We start from the raw sequence: 17,579 nt of genomic DNA, 5'->3' as shown, positions 1-17,579 counted from the left end.
CTTTAGGAAGGGAGTTGAAACTGTGCCGTAGGCATGCACATAATGCTGAACAGTGTGCTTTGATTTTACTCTGTGAGAAACTATTGATTTACTGTTGCTAAAACAAGAGAGGCCATATCTGTCTCTTTCTTTCTCTAAAACAGATGCATGCGCTGTTTGACATACACGATTATATAAATTATCTTAAAATCTTTTCCGTCTTTATATACATGCATCCTGCCCAGCTATACAAAAAAAAAAAAAAAAAGCAAATAAATCTTTTAGAAGACAGAAATCTAATAAAAACACAAGCTGCAGTAACCTGGCTTTATAAGTCTGTATACCACTAATACGTTGTTGAAGCACATTTTAATATAATCTCAGCACTTGGTCTTTGATAGTAGTTGCATTAGTGACATCTTGGATTGGCTACATCTGCCCACTCTGTGAAAGTTCTCGAAATCTATCAAATTTTGAGGACATCTCGTTTTAGTTAATGACTCTATGTAGGCAATTTCAAAACACTTTTATCACAATTGAGTCGCTCTTCAATGGATTCTGGATGCATGCTTGGACTCACTGATACACTATTATGTCAAACTCATCATGACTTCATTCACCTTGAAATAAAACCCAGCTCAATCTGAAGAGATGCACTCCCAAAACATGATGCCTACACCACCATGTTTTACTATGAATAAGGGGTTAATTTGGAGATGTTCACGTTTTTGTGGCAAACATACCATCGTGGCCCAAAAATATTGATTCTGTCACACCATAACACATTCTCCCAAAAGCTCCAGGGACATTTTAGCCAGGACTGGATGTTTCCTTTGGAAGAAAAAGATTCTGTCTTCCAACAATAGTCTTTAGCCCAGACACATGGAGGATACAAGAGATTGTTGTAGCATGCAGAGTTTAACCAGTATTTCACAGACATTTCTCCAGCTCCTTTGGTGTTGCGATCAGCATTTTGAAGGCCTCCCTGAACAGTTTCAGAAACTTAACCGTTTTTTTTCTCCAGCTACTGATTTTTGTCTTCTCTGTTGCTTGATATGCCATGATCCTCTGATTTGTTTTGTAACCTGCACCTGTCCAATGCGTTTTTTTTATAAGATCATTTACATCAGGGGGGTTCAACTTTATCAAACTATCACTTTAGCTAAAGCATGCAAATACATACAAATAAATAAAGTTTTAGTTTAAGGGTGTACACATTTATGCAACCAGGTATTTGCTTGATTTATGCATTTTAATACATTTCCCCAATAGATTTGTTTATTTTCCAGTTGCTTTGTGCAGGATATATGTCTTGTTAGGCTTAAACTGATTTATCAATGTTTCATTTCTCATTATTGCCACAAATACCTAATATTTTAACATGGATGTACAAACTTCTTATATCTACTGTAAATTTACTAAAGCAGTAATAACACAAAAAGACACATTAGGTATTATAATGGGTATCCAACCATATTTCAGCATTTGGGCATTTATGAATCTTTAGCGTTCACTGAGTCTGTCTGACCTTACTTGCAAATGAATAAAGGATATGTTGATAATCATGGTCACATGCTTAAACAGAAATCTCACCCTTCTTTGATTTCTCCTGGATGCGTGTGCATCATATAGATTTCCATTGCATTTGATCTCTGTTAATCATTATCAGCATCTAATCCTGCTTGCAGCCTCAGCTCCGTTTTCCCTTTTCATTTACCTTCACTTTCATCTCCTCTTATTTCAGGAAGCTGTAACAATGAAGACATTTCACCATGGTGACAGTTCCTCAAAAGAAATGACCAAATTTGTATGAAGAGATTTCTCTTTCTCCATTAGGTGTGCCTGTTAAGCATTAAGATTATTGGCATGCAGCAGTTTCTGCATCATTAATTAAATTTTTGCTTTACTTTATATTTTTGTCTTCGTGCAAGAGATCATTCACCTTGGTGGAAGAAGCTGGATCCCCTTGTGTGGACCTCGTTAAGAAATATGATCCAAACTAACATGAAATAATTAATTCTGGTTATTATTTCAAGAAACTCTATTTCTCCTAATGACGTTTATGGACTTTGGCATTTTAACAAATTCCCTGACCTTTAAGTCATGCTAATAAATTGAACATTTTTAAGGTGGCCATGAGCCAGAATACAAGTCAAAGCGTTTACACAGGTGTCTTTGTTTCTGACTGTAAAGGGCTTGTTTTTATAAATCCATTTACATTGCCAATGATCCGAATGAGAAGCAGGGGGAGTTAGACAAACAAAGAGAAACAGGGAGAGAGGCATACTGGTGTGACACACTACACCTCCTCCAGTAATTGGTTTTCACCTCCACTCAGGTGCTTGGCAACTATCACACTGTCTGGTCATTTGACATGAAAAGAGCAGCGAAGCTCTAATTGCAGCTTTAAAAAAAAATCTCTGCAAGCAGACAGCCTAATAAGGCTTTTTTGGAAAATGGGAACTGACAAATTAAATCATGATCTGAAACTGTTAAAATAAATATTAACACCACTAATGACCAGCTTGCTTACATAACTTGTTTTCAGTTCAGATGAAATTAGATAGATGTGTATTAATTTAACATTTGAGTGGATAACACACATTAAAAACCATCTCTCCTCTATAGTGAATTAAGTTGTAAAGAATCTTATCAAACCTCCAAAATGCAGTGCGCAACTACACGATAAACCGGAAAACAGTTAAAAGCAACTAAACTACACATTTTGCTTATTATAATATATACAGCTGCATGGGAATAATGGAAATAACTCCACGAATCCTGAGGATTTGAATTTGTTAAATGCACTAAAAAGATCCCCAACACATCTTCCTGTGCCTGAACAGAAAGAGTTCAGAGAGCCGGTTTGGATCAGTTTGCCCACATCTTGTGGCCAGTGATGGGGTTTAGTATAGACCTGAGGTCATTAAACACACAAAAACTACAAAACTCCCGAGACATAATGAGTACAAACCCTACTAGTTGTCTATTTGGTTTATATTCACCCTCAAAGGCGTACTCATCCCAGTTGACATACCTGGGAAGCATTGATCAAATCTAAAAATCAATAGCTTCCATAGTCTGGTTGCATAACGGTGCACTCCCTAAACAAATACTTTGTCGAAGTATCTTTTGATTTAGTTTCAGCATTCAGTTTGCTTGAGTTTATACCTGCTCTCAAATACAGTAAATCTGGTTAACTCAAATAAACTTCAGCTGTCCAAGCAGGATTCTCCTGAGATTTGCATCCGTAAGCTAAAAAAGCTTTCGAAGAGGCTACAACAGGCCAGACTGATCTAATTGTACAAGTGTATCAGACAGAAGAGTACAAAATACATTTAATGGCATTGTATGTGGTAGCATCATGATAAGGGCCTGTTTTTACAATTAGTGGTGTATTACACAAAAAGGAAGGGTTAATGAAGGACAATCTCTAAATCTTTCAACATTTCATATCAGCAGGTAGAGGGTTTAAAATCGACCTTACTGGGAGTTCCAACAGGTTGATGATCCCAACACATATCAAAACTGGTTTTGGAAAAGATTAAGAAAGCTGAAATAAGCTTTTGAAAAGCCCTGACCTCAACTTTACATAACATTTATGGTATATGCTTTAAAGCCTAGTCAGTGCCAGGAAACCAACCACTTTAAATGGGCTTTACTTCCAAGTAAAGGGTCAAACATGGCTTCAAATGTTGCTTGACTAGAAAAAAAGGCTGAGGTCCAACTTGCCATGGGGCTTTTGACCAAATATTAGAGGGGCTGTATGTACATATTTGAGCTATTATTTATAACTTTAGCATTTTGTGGGTTAGAAAAACAATTAACAAATTTAAACTAGTGTACCCAATTTACTTTTATGAAATTCACTTACGTTATATACTGTATTATCTGTCCACTCTGGGAAAAAATTAAACACTACAAACGCATCAATAAAAGCCTTAAATTATTGTGACATTTATGTCCGCAATGAATATATGGAAACCTCTGACTGGAACAGTAGTAACAATTAAATGTGTCCATCACAATGTGTCATCTCTAAGTCATGTTGGTGGTTTTAGTAGTTCCAAATATTTGGATTTCTTTATTTCACATTTTTATGGCATCCTACTAAAATAACATATCACCATTGTTTGTTAAACAAGTCTGCAACACACAACTTTCCCAAGATATGAACAGAAACAGAGAGTTTTTACGTTCCAGTAAACTGCTCTTTTAATTAGATATTTCAAGGCCTTAGCAAACATAACAGTGACACATCAGATTAGATTGGAAAGAAGCCAAAATATTTAGCTTACTCTCACTCAAGGACAGGTGGGCGAAAGCCTTTACAGACGAATGCACTGACCTCAGATAAAGCAGTTTATTTACACCAAAAGCTTATCGACTGTGACGGCTAAATGAAATGTGGTCTTGGCTTTGATTTGACTGTAAGAGGAGGGGAGAGAAAAAAATCCAACACCACTTCCATGCATTTCCAATGCCAGCTGTCAACCTGCCCAGATGAGCCTCTGGTTATGTGTCCAGAGCTGACAGACTGTAACTGTGATGACGTGGTCTGAGGCAGCCAAGAACATACTATTACCACAAGGAGCAGATCACATCACCATGGTTACACAGAGTAATAAGGTCAGCATATGACGTTGGATGTTACCGTCGGAGCAAAACTACTAAAGGGTTTTTATAAGCAATCAGTCATTACAAGAAATTATTTTCAGCTTTAATAATTCTTAGAATTTTTATCAAGTCATCCTTGAACATGAAAGAACACTTTTGTTTAGTTGTTTACGACTGGTTAAAGTCTTACTCATGAATTCCCAGGTAGTACAGCAGATTGCAGTGGTGAGTCCTTTATTGTCTCATGATTCAAATTGACTAAACAGACATTGGTGACTAAAAATAGTTCCATTCAGTAACTCAGATGCAGGACACAAGCGAAAATCTTGACAATTACGGAGCAGAATGTATCTCAAAATGGAAAAAAAAAAAAAATCAACTCTCTTCTCTCACTAAGAAGGTACAGGTATACACTGAAAGGGTTCATATTTGCTCAAAATGTACAGAGATTTACCAGTAGAAAGTATTACATGTTTAATATTCATTTACTGTCTCAGGTGTAATAAAACTTACACTACTTCCATTTAGCTTTACAAATTACTTTTTGTGTACCACCACAAGAAAATAACTCACTGAAAACGTATGCAGCACAACATTTAAATACTGTCTTCTCATTCCAAAAGGAAAAAAAAAACAGTAAATAAAGGAAACATGTGCTATATGTGTTACAACAGTTGAAACTGGTATAATTTTGCCCATATATTGTTGACCTTTACTCACTCAAGTCATGTTTTAACTGGTGGATTTTCTATAACAGTAACACTCTTAAAGATACACACACATCTGAAAGTTCCTGTATCAAATGCTATTCAGTCCTAACAAAATTGAATGAGCTGGTGTGAAAAGAACTCCAAGGCATTTGGACTGAATGGGCTCCCATCCAGAGGTTAGCTAAATTCCCATCTTAAAGAGCATTGTACTCCACACACTTTGATGGATCAGTTGTGAAGTGCTTCTGGCAGATGGTCATTAGCCTCTTCAGACCCTGTAGAAAAGAAATAAGAAATGTTGTGAAAAAGTAGGAAAATTAGTTTTTTTTATTTTTTATAAATTGGGTCCAATTTATCTTTTAGAACTGGAATGAGCAATGTGTTAGGGTTACTAAAAGTGCAAAACTTTTATTAGGTTTAAAGTAACAAAAGATATTTTCAGTCTAGCACATATAAACTGTATTTTAATTCAATTCAATTTATTCATTTGTCCCAACAGGAGTATGCTGCTCCAACACGGGGTTCACTCAGCTAACGAGGATCACAACACGTCACTATAGACAGGAATAACATTTGTTACTAAAAATATTTCTGACATGTGTAACTACAGTCTTTAAGTTTGCAAGTTGTGCAAAACTATAAATGTTAAAAGACAGTAGCCAACCACAGGTGCTGGGAGTTTTAGGCACACTCAAAATCAGTCACTGCAGGACATCCCTACTAAAACTCGTATTCAGATCTGAATAATTATTAATTTATGTAACAAAACACTAAGCCAAAATGTAGATGGTAAATAACCCATTGATTCAGTAGCCCTTAAAACCACCTTTAGCAGCAGCAACCAAGTAGTTATCTTATGAATGTCAAGCTAGTGCAATTAATCCTTAACCTTAATGCATTTCTCACCACAAGTATTAACATTAATGTTTAGCATGTTAACTGATGCCTGATTTACTGTTGCACAATCTCTCTGACCAAAGAACAGTCTGACCTAAGGGTGAACTTGCAAGGGTATTCATGTATGTTTCTGAGACTAAAACTGTTAGATAATCAGTTTGATCTGAGCTCTCTTATCTTTATTTTATGCTCCCTCATGCAGAAATAATCCACGTGTTGAGTACTACAAACTAGATGATATGGAAAGAAAGAGCGGTGGAGTGGAGCCGATTTGCTTCTTATAATGAGGTATGAGTTCATGTCTAAAAAAAGAGCTGTTTCACTGTCAATGTGTGGTGCTTGGATTACAGAATAATCTCAGATGTTTCATAAAGATATCAAAAAATAATGTCAGTTTTCAAGGGGAAATATCCTCTTAAAGCCTTACTTAATGTACATACAGCAGTAAAATAGGTATAATTATAGCTAAGTATATTAGCTATAATTATATGCTTATTAGTTTAAAAGTAAAGTTATGGGTAAAAATTTGGAATGACGCAGAAAACAAGTGTTGAACACAAAAAACGTGTGTGAAAAGGCATAGAAAGCCAAGAAACCAGCTGAAATCTGTCAGCATTTAGAAAGCATTCCTGCTATGTAGAAATCAATATCAGCTGGATTATATTAACTGGTGGCCTATGTAAAAAAGATTCCTCATGAAAGTATTGTATATAGTACAATTAGTAAACACAGAGAAAGTCTTACTGTTGCAAAACATACACAATAATGGTCACATTTACATTTATAAACTTCTGAATGTTCCAGAGAGCTCTTGCAGCCACAAACTACAAGGAGAAAACGATAACGTCACCATAAACCAACCCCAGCCAGATGTCTTTTGTAGGATTTCTATCAGAGGCGTCAAAAGAATAATCAAATGAGTTCTTCAAGAGCCAAGAGGCATTCAGACAGCTTTACAAAGACCGGAAATACAGGTCCTTCTCAAAATATTAGCATATTGTGATAAAGTTCATTATTTTCCATAATGTCATGATGAAAATTTAACATTCATATATTTTAGATTCATTGCACACTAACTGAAATATTTCAGGTCTTTTATTGTCTTAATACGGATGATTTTGGCATACAGCTCATGAAAACCCAAAATTCCTATCTCACAAAATTAGCATATTTCATCCGACCAATAAAAGAAAAGTGTTTTTAATACAAAAAACGTCTACCTTCAAATAATCATGTACAGTTATGCACTCAATACTTGGTCGGGAATCCTTTGGCAGAAATGACTGCTTCAATGCGGCGTGGCATGGAGGCAATCAGCCTGTGGCACTGCTGAGGTCTTATGGAGGCCCAGGATGCTTCGATAGCGGCCTTTAGGTCATCCAGAGTGTTGGGTCTTGAGTCTCTCAACGTTCTCTTCACAATATCCCACAGATTCTCTATGGGGTTCAGGTCAGGAGAGTTGGCAGGCCAATTGAGCACAGTGATACCATGGTCAGTAAACCATTTACCAGTGGTTTTGGCACTGTGAGCAGGTGCCAGGTCATGCTGAAAAATGAAATCTTCATCTCCATAAAGCTTTTCAGCAGATGGAAGCATAAAGTGCTCCAAAATCTCCTGATAGCTAGCTGCATTGACCCTGCCCTTGATAAAACACAGTGGACCAACATCAGCAGCTGACACGGCACCCCAGACCATCACTGACTGTGGGTACTTGACACTGGACTTCTGGCATTTTGGCATTTCCTTCTCCCCAGTCTTCCTCCAGACTCTGGCACCTTGATTTCCGAATGACATGCAGAATTTGCTTTCATCCGAAAAAAGTACTTTGGACCACTGAGCAACAGTCCAGTGCTGCTTCTCTGTAGCCCAGGTCAGGCGCTTCTGCCGCTGTTTCTGGTTCAAAAGTGGCTTGACCTGGGCAATGCGGCACCTGTAGCCCATTTCCTGCACACGCCTGTGCACGGTGGCTCTGGATGTTTCTACTCCAGACTCAGTCCACTGCTTCCGCAGGTCCCCCAAGGTCTGGAATCGGCCCTTCTCCACAATCTTCCTCAGGGTCCGGTCACTTCTTCTCGTTGTGCAGCGTTTTCTGCCACACTTTTTCCTTCCCACAGACTTCCCACTGAGGTGCCTTGATACAGCACTCTGGGAACAGCCTATTCGTTCAGAAATTTCTTTCTGTGTCTTACCCTCTTGCTTGAGGGTGTCAATAGTGGCCTTCTGGACAGCAGTCAGGTCGGCAGTCTTACCCATGATTGGGGTTTTGAGTGATGAACCAGGCTGGGAGTTTTAAAGGCCTCAGGGATCTTTTGCAGGTGTTTAGAGTTAACTCGTTGATTCAGATGATTAGGTTCATAGCTCGTTTAGAGACCCTTTTAATAATATGCTAATTTTGTGAGATAGGAATTTTTGGTTTTCATGAGCTGTATGCCAAAATCATCCGTATTAAGACAATAAAAGACCTGAAATATTTCAGTTATTGTGCAATGAATCTAAAATATATGAATGTTAAATTTTCATCATGACATTATGGAAAATAATGAACTTTATCACAATATGCTAATATTTTGAGAAGGACCTGTAGCAGGTACAGTTTTTCATATAAAACCAAGAAGTTATGCACTCAACAACAATGGCCTCTATGGACACTTACTGCAAAGAAAAAAAAACATGTTTAAATTTGTTTGAAGTTTGCTGCAGAAGATTTGGAAAAGACAGTGAAATACTAGGAGAAAACAGTGAGGTCAGATAAAGCCAACGATGACCTCTGTGGATGACGTCACACACACCATGTTTGGAGGAAGAATGCTTCTGAAGATCTCCCCAAAAACATTTTTGCAGATGGGAACAACGGGGTGTTCCCAGTCTTACAATATCTGATACTGACAAACTTCATAGTTGTCTTGAAGCTTTCATTACCAAGAAATGACAACTTCACAAAGTATTTAATCAAATTCTGTAAGTGTGTTCAATTCTTATTGCCTGTTAGTCTTATTTTTTACTCATAACTTCATTTGTGGATACATTTCCTTTGCTTTCTTTTCATGTGTGGATTATTTTGGTTGTGTGGACACCAGGTGTGAATTTCATGTTAATAGAAATATTCGAAATATATTGACTAGGAAAAACATTGACATTTTCCATCCTTATTTCACCAGCTGTATATTGTTTACAGCAGCTTAGGAGCTATCCTGTTGATAATGTGAACAAATCACATTGTTGAATCATTTTAACAATTTTATATCATAATTTCTATTAGAATCAGAATCAGCTTTATTGCCAAGTTTGTACAAACAAACCGGAAATTTGACTCCGGTAGACTTTGCTCTCAGTGAGGATTTCTTTTTTGTATAAATAGCAGTGGAAATAAAGAATATCTTTTTAAATGTACATAAATACACACAATTGACTTTACAACAGAAGATAATGTGAGATCAGTCCAAGTATGCATGGTGTTGTTCTGGAACTCTGACTGTCAAGTGTTCATCAGAGAAACAGCCTGGGGGAAGAAACTGTCTCTGTGGCAGCTGGTTTTAGCAGAGAGCGCTTTGTAGCGCCGGCCTGAAGGTAGAAGCCTAAACAGATTTTAGCAGCTCTTTTCCTGACCCTAGACCCCTATAAGTCCTGGATGGAGGGAAGGTCAGCCCTGATTATTCTCTCTGCAGAACTGATTGTTCGTTGCAGTCTGGACCTGTCCTGTTTAGTGGATAAGCCAAACCACACTGAGATGGATGAAGACAAGACAGACTGATTTATGCCGGTGTAGAAGATGACCAGCAGCTCCTGTGGAAGGTTGAACTTCTTGAGTTGCCTCAGGAAGAACAGTATCTGCTGAGCGTTCTTCTGAACATTGTCTATGTGTGAAGACCATCTCAGGCTTTGAGAAATGGGGGTTCCTAGGAACCGGAAGTGGTCCACAGCAGACACAGTGTTGTTGAGGATGGTGATGGGGTGTGTGGGGGTGGTGTTCTCCGAAAGTCCACCATCACCACTTTTATAGTGTTTGATTTTATATTTTCAAGACTCCTGATTTACAGATTGATAGGGAAGACAAGTTTATTTATATAGCATCATTTGGCTGCAGCTGAATGATTTTTTTACAAGGACCAGTAAAGACACTGTTGCAGTAAACTAACCTACTGTAAATTAAGGGATGCATCAGTTTTTCTGTGTCTGGTTTTGACTTTACAGGACTTTGTTAGGGTGTTTAAAGGGTTACTCACCTGAATATATTTTCTCTGCGTCTCATCATTGAGAACATGGGCCACATGTTTGGAGAAGATCTTTTCTCGTCCAGTACGTGCATGGATACCCACCATAGTCACGCCAATAGGCCAGGGAGCATTCCCAATAGCCATCTGTAGGTACGCGTCATTTGCCTGGAATGAAAACTGGTTTTTAAGACATGCAGTACCGGATATTGCAGTAGTCATCAGAAGTGTGAACTAATAACATACTTTAACATATTCCCTCTCCAACATGAACTTAATGATGTCTGTGATTGACTCTTTGATGTCAGATGGTAAATTCTAAAAGAGAAATCAGAACATAAAGAGAAACAAATATTACCTTTGTCATATAAGTTCATTTATGAATCTGGTTTTATTTTTTTTTAAAGCATTACCTTCTTCCTGAGCTTTTTAAAGAGAGGCTCAAGGTAAGACTCAGTCTGTGAATGTGTTGCAGTGGCTAGCTTTCCATGAACGCTGCGCTTCACGTGGTCCTCTCTGCTGTTCAGATCTTTGGCCCAAACGCCGAGAAGAAACTACAACACCAAGTGGAAATATGGCTTTGACAATCTGCTTGGAAACAACACTAAACACACTAGGATTAACACTTTTTATAAGTTCTCATCAAGGGCAGTAGTTGCAGTAAAGTTTTATTAATATACAAGAAATAAAAATGCTATATTCGTGACAATGTGGTACACATGACATAGGTCATGTAAACAGATTAAATTCTGAAAATAAAAATTACAAACAATTTAAATAAGGGTGTGTTCACACCAGGAAAGTCTATTGGTGTGCTTGTTTGGTCCGGATTAAAAACGGACTTTACTTTTTCATATGGTGAGGTTCACTTTCACATTGTACTTTTTGCATGTGAATTATAACTTGCAAATAAAGCAACGCGTGTGACAATCATTACTCCCTTTGGACAGAAATGACAAGGGTGGCACGGAATGGAGGAAAACTATCATGGAAGAAATGCTTCCTGCATATCTGCTTTCCATAATTCGCAGTTATTACAGCTGCAAAATGTAAGTGTCAAGAGCAGCTCAATCAACGCAGGTTTCACAACGTTCCATTGCTAAATTTGGAACAGCGTTTGCGAATGCATGCTGCCAGCCGAAGGAGACAAGGTGCTCTACGTGCCGGTAGCAGCGTTGCTAAGCAACATACAGCTGTTCAGGTATGACTTCAATGTACATCTTTGCTACCTTGTTACCTTTGCTGAATTCACTCCAATAAAACATGCAGTGGATGAAAGGCATCAGTACTAAGGAATAAAATGTGGAAGTATTATCCAACAGCTCCCTCTACTAAGAAAAGGGAATTTCTTCTGCCTTACCTTTAAAAATTTGGCAATGACATCCTGATCTCCACTATCATCCCCTGTGCCCAAGGTATTTCCAAGAGTCTAGAGAGAAATTTGGACAATTGGATACAGACATTTATAACTTTGATAAACAAAACTATTTAAAATGAAATTTGGTATTGATTATTTCATAAATATTAAAATATCAATACATAGGCTTTCATAAAATCTCATCTGACTAAAAGAACGCTATTTGGTGATTGGGGCTATTTTATTCCATCATGCTACACTTTACTAAGCATTGCACCTCGAGCTCTTCTATGGTGGTGTTTTCTTCGTGGACTTTCAGGTCGTGCTGGGTGTCAGGATCCCCCGGCTCTGTTCCTCCAACAATCTCATTCAGGTACTGCTGGTCAATCTTGTCCATGGCTGCTTTCAGGTCGTTCCTCAAACCCTGGACAGAGTAAAGAAATGTTAAAGTGACCAATTCTAAAATTAACGCAATACTCATCCCTGGAAGGGTTGTATTAGAGCTTTCCAGAGGAATAGATATTTTACCTTGTTTACTTCTGGCGTCAAGATCTCAATTTTTCTGAGTCTCTGGAAGGCATCATAATCAGATTCTCCAAACAATCGGATTGGTTCCCCTCGCTCCCGTAGCCGTCGAATTACCTGCAAAAATAGAGCATTGAACAAAATTTAAACTGCAACATGCAAAGTAAAAAGTACTGAAAGGCAGTAAATGATGCTCTGCACTGACTGACTGACCTCCTGTCGTGACAGAGTCATTGGTAGCTTCTCCTCTGTTAATTCAAGCTCCAACACTGGATTAGCTGAAGTGGATGGTTCATTTTCTTCTGTCTTATCAATCTTCAGGACAGAATGGATGAACAGAAATGAAGTGATTACTGAATAATGCTGGGTCAAACTACGATAACTTGATCATAAGGAAAGATTGTTGAAACAAATGCAAATAAAAAAAATAGCTGAAAATATCTGCAAAAGCGTTATTTCTTCATGTCAGCGGAAATAAAGAAGTTTTCTTAAAATTAATTCAGATTCACATCTGCCTCGTCACACAGCCAAACCAGGAACAGTGCCTTGCAAACGTACCCCAGAGCCTTTTCAAATTAGTCACAAAGCATTTGCTAACTTTAATGTATTTTAGTGACATTTTATGTGACAGACCAACACAATTTAGTGATATTTGTGAATAGTGTGGGATTTGTTTTGTAGCCCCCTTTGTCTACTCCCCTTTGGCTAGGACAGCACTGATCAGAGGCAAAGAGGCCATAAGGCAGATCAGCGGAAGGTGCAGAGATCCGCAGCTCAGGTGAGGCAAATCTGTCGACACAACAACAATTAGACATGTACTCCACTAAACTGGCCTTTTTTTTTGTGGAGTACATGAAGTGTGACATGAAGAAAGCCACTGGTGAACAAAGTCATAAGACACTGCGTGCATAGAAGACACGGCAAACATGTGGAAGAAGGAACTCTGGTCAGATGAGATTTACGTAACTTTTTAGCTTACAGGTATCATGTTTGGTGAAACTCAACACATCACTAACAAGGGGTTGGTGTTTTTCATTTTGCATATCATTATTGTGAAACATTTCGTATCATAAGAACTGGGATACATTAGAACAATAAACCTCTAAAACTGTCTGCAATGTCAGAATATTTATTCTTACTACTTTCTCCACTGTTTGTTGCACTGGTGCATTAATAAATTAAAAATATGAGTAAATGCAGTTACTTTGGCGTGGCACTGGTGGTGTAGGGGTTAAGCGTGCATGTGTTTGTGGGGCTATGATTGCTTTGACCAGCACAGCAATACAGTTAACTAAAGAAATACTGCAAAGAAGTCTTTTTTTTTTTTTTTTTTTTATCGCCATGTTTATCGTTTATCACAATAAATACCTCAAAACACCAACATAAAATTTTAAGTCCATATCACCCACCCCTACCCAGAACACACCATCCCCATGGGAAAACATGGTGGCAGCAACATCATGCTTTGGGTATATTTTTCTTCAGCAGGGCCGGGGTAGCTGGTCTGACTTGGTTGATGGAAGGAGCTAAATACAGGGCAAATCTCACAGAAAACCTGTTAGAGGATTCAAAAGACTTAAGACTGGGGTGGAGATCCAACCTGCAGCACAAGGACCCTAAACATACAGCTAAAGATACTGTGAAATGGTTTAGATCAGAAAAAACTAATGTATCAGAATGGCCCAGTCAAGGTCCAGATGTACACCCAACTGATAGTCTCTGGCAAGACTTGAAAATCGGTGTTCACAGATGCTCTCAATGCAACATTACTGATCTTGAGCCATTTTGTAGGAAAGATTTGGACAAAAACTCAACCTTTAGATATGCAAAGCTGGTAGAGACATACCACAAAAACAATCCAAGGAAAACACATTGAAAATTGTGATTATAATGTGAAAAAGTTCAAACGCTATGAAAACTTTTGCAAGGCACTGTTCGAATCGAATATTTAAATAAAATACTTTCACTGTGAGTATTAAAACATTATTTGCATACTCAAAAGCCAAATTGAAGATTAAGCATATTCTGTATAACTTGGAAAAAACAAAAAAACACAAAAAACAAAAACATATCAAATCATGCATTAATGCACACATGCATCGAAGCCTTTCAGGTTGTGGTTTCAGAAGCACAGTCTAAAAGACCAACTATAAAATGGTAACAAGAAGCTTTACCAATAAATACAAACTAACTAAACATAAAATTATTGTTACATAAAGAAACAAATATATGGGTTTTGTGTTTTAAGCTTTGGGAGAATTGACTTTGACAGGATTGCAAAAATAATTAAAATTCATAGGCCACTTGTAGTTGGTCTAAAAATTCCATCTTATTTCAGAAATAATTTGCATAATAAAAAGCAGAGCTTGAAGAAATAAACTGTTTATTCCAAATCAATATGCCATACAAAAATCTGACTGTGTCCCATTTAAGCTTAGTTTCTTCCTTCCTTTATCTACTTGCCTTCTAACAAACCTCAGGACTCCAACAAGCGCAATAGAGGTTGGTTTTAAGATGAAATTACATGTCTTGAATTTAAAATCCAGTAAACAATTGACTAATAAACACCCCAAGTATTTTTTTAAGCTGAGTAACCAGAGAAGATGCAGAGGAAGTGAAAGCTTTTGGGACACAGTGCTTTTATCCTTTTCATCATGCATCCTGTTTGCTACTTTAACTGAGCAATCCCATACCTGGCTCTTAGGAGTCCCTGTCTGAACCTACAGGTGCAGGAGGCAGAGGTAGTTTGCAGAAAAACAACACAGTAAACACAGATACTAATGTAGACCTGAACATGACTTCCTGGCCTCATTTTGTTTTCTAGAGAATGTAAGTAATGTGGAATCTTACAGCAAAGCTAGAGACAAAACTGACAAAATACATTTATTCAAATGTTTTAGCATGTGTTAGACAAGAAGTAACAGAATAAGAAAAAAATGTGAATGTATTTACCGGTACCTTATATCCGCATCTTTTAAAGTATTCCTCTTTTTCCTTGCGTGCAAGATCAGCCCTTTTAAAGCATTTTTTTGTTTCCTGGAAAGAAACAGATCATTGGATGTGTTATTATTTGAAAGACACTCCATCTCCCAATACAACTCAACTCAGCTTTACTGTCTACATACACTTTGTGCAGATTCTAGTTGAACACAACACATAAAACAGAAAAGACAATACTACAATGGAATAAAAAGCATGCAATATACAATTTCATTTCATTGCCTTTATTAACATTGCACATATATACAATGAAGATCAATGCATTAAACACACATTAAACCAAAATACTACAAAGTTTAGAACGTGTACAAATAGTACCCATGAAGTGTTACATAAGGTGCAGTGTGCCATCTTGGGTATACACATCACAGTGGCGATAAGAAAATAAAACAATAGTGCAAATATAAGAGTAGCCAATAAATTCAATGTTTTACCAATGCAGCATCTTTACAATAAAATACCACAGAATAAAATGTACTTATTTTACTGTCACAGTGGATACTCACAATAACTAACAAGAAGACTGTAGACTGTGAAATTATAATAGTGGCATCTTCTGTCAGTAATTAATGTGCAGTTTGATTATCTTAACTTTTAAACTTACTAAGTGAATATTGCCTTGCAGTTCGGTGATAACTATTTCTTCCTGACGGTTTTGATATTTTATTGCTTTTTCTTTAAGAGCTTAATGGAAATTTCGGAGATGGCTGTTTGTGCATCTGGTGCATAATTAACCAAAGGTCGGTTCTGTTAATCCGGTTTGGTTGAGTTTTCCATTAAAATTTCACCACAAATGTCGAATGTTTTTCCAACATTATTGCATCCGTTTTAAGATGTGATGATTTGGCTGTTCCAATATCAGCTTGTTTGAATTTACTGGAATACTCCAAATAACTTTTACTTTCACCTGGGTGTAAAAACAATTATAATCAGTTAGACGACATAAAATCGAAAAATTGCTTTAGAAACCTGATTTATGGAAGAGTAGCAAATATTAACTGTTATGACACAAATAAAATCTAAACTTCGTATCACCGGATGTGATTTTGTCAAAACTCTTTTAAAGACACGGCAAAAATGGCAGCTATATTTTGGCATAAGTTAAAACTCGGTAACAGGTTTATATATAAACTTATACCGTTAGAAGGATTTCTAAACGAGGTATCAATCGCAGTGCTGGTGTATCTATCGACGAGATGAAAAAATAGAAAGAAACTAGATAAGTTAGCGGTAGCTAACAAGCTAAGCTTATAATTAACCTATGCTTAGAAAATAGCAGAATCTCCAAATACTCACGTCAACAAGCTGTTTTTCTTCGATAAGTTTCCTTTTCCTTGCTATTTCAGCTTTTAGTATATCCATTTCCAAAAGGTATTGTTTGTTATTGTTTTTTTTTTTGGTTATGAAGAGCTAAACTGGTGCTTTCAAAGGCTTGAACCGGAAGTTAACCAGACCCTGATATATCAGCATAAGAGTTGGGATAAGTTTATTTAATAATTTCAAAATAAAATATAACAAAACGCATTAAACTCTGCTTTGCGTGTACTGTGTTCAAACTGCATTGATTTGCATTAATTTGTTCACATTATTTCACGTTAAAGCCACAACATTCAGCTTATTTTATTAGGATTTTATGACTACACAAAGTAGTTTGTAAAAGTGAAGTTGAATTAAAAGGACACACTATTTTACCATTTTTTAACTGCTGAAAATGTTTAATTTGTAATGGCTTGGAAAAAGTCATAAGAAAATGGTGGTAGCAGTATCATGCTGTGGAGATGCTGATGGAAAGACAGATGAAGCTAAATACAAGGCAGTCTGAAAGAAAACCTGTTAGTGGTTGCAAAACACTTGAGACAGGTTTGAAAGTTCACCTTCCAGTAGGACTACACATGCAGCCAGAGAGCTAAAGTAGAATGGTTAAAATAAAGCATGTTCATGTATTTAATTGGCCCACTCAAAGTCTGGGACAACATTAACAATGAGCATCTTTGACAAAACCTCAGAGTTGCTGTTCACAGACTCTGACAATCAAATGGGTTATTGTCCAGTGACTTAACCAAACATAAAAACTATAAATCTTTTTAATTTTAATTTACTTATTGTTTCAGAAGATTAAAGAAGACCGCAACAATAATAGACACATTCTTTCTGTGGGAGCTGCTTTCTATTAAATTTCTAACAGCTTAATTATTGTTATCATATTATATTTGACATGATAATATTTAAATAAAAAGCCATTTCAAAAGTGCAATTAAGTGAAAGGAAAATAATTAATACACA

At 36.9% G+C, this 17,579-nt stretch overlaps 1 protein-coding gene across 2 annotated transcripts; it reads right to left on the bottom strand.

Moving 5' to 3' along the window:
• Positions 1-4,687: 4,687 nt before the first annotated feature.
• Positions 4,688-16,748, bottom strand: prpf18 (PRP18 pre-mRNA processing factor 18 homolog (yeast)). 2 transcript variants are annotated; one of them, XM_047380629.1, is made up of 11 exons: positions 16,593-16,748; positions 15,255-15,332; positions 14,990-15,016; positions 12,510-12,611; positions 12,300-12,413; positions 12,049-12,195; positions 11,775-11,843; positions 10,828-10,968; positions 10,661-10,732; positions 10,427-10,582; positions 4,688-5,581 (listed from the first exon to the last, which is right to left on the bottom strand). In XM_047380629.1, the coding sequence occupies exons 1-11, from the start codon at positions 16,656-16,658 to the stop codon at positions 5,501-5,503; spliced, it is 1,053 nt and encodes a 350-aa protein (XP_047236585.1). In that variant the 5' UTR covers positions 16,659-16,748; the 3' UTR covers positions 4,688-5,500. The 2 variants fall into 2 exon arrangements, with proteins under 2 accessions (XP_047236585.1, XP_047236596.1); XM_047380640.1 differs by lacking the exon at positions 14,990-15,016.
• Positions 16,749-17,579: the final 831 nt, after the last annotated feature.

The sequence above is a fragment of the Girardinichthys multiradiatus genome, chromosome 2, assembly GCF_021462225.1.
Source record: "Girardinichthys multiradiatus isolate DD_20200921_A chromosome 2, DD_fGirMul_XY1, whole genome shotgun sequence".
Lineage (NCBI taxonomy): Eukaryota > Metazoa > Chordata > Actinopteri > Cyprinodontiformes > Goodeidae > Girardinichthys > Girardinichthys multiradiatus.
The sequence above is the reverse complement of the archived record's forward strand: the minus strand, read 5'-3'. Positions and strand labels throughout refer to the sequence as shown.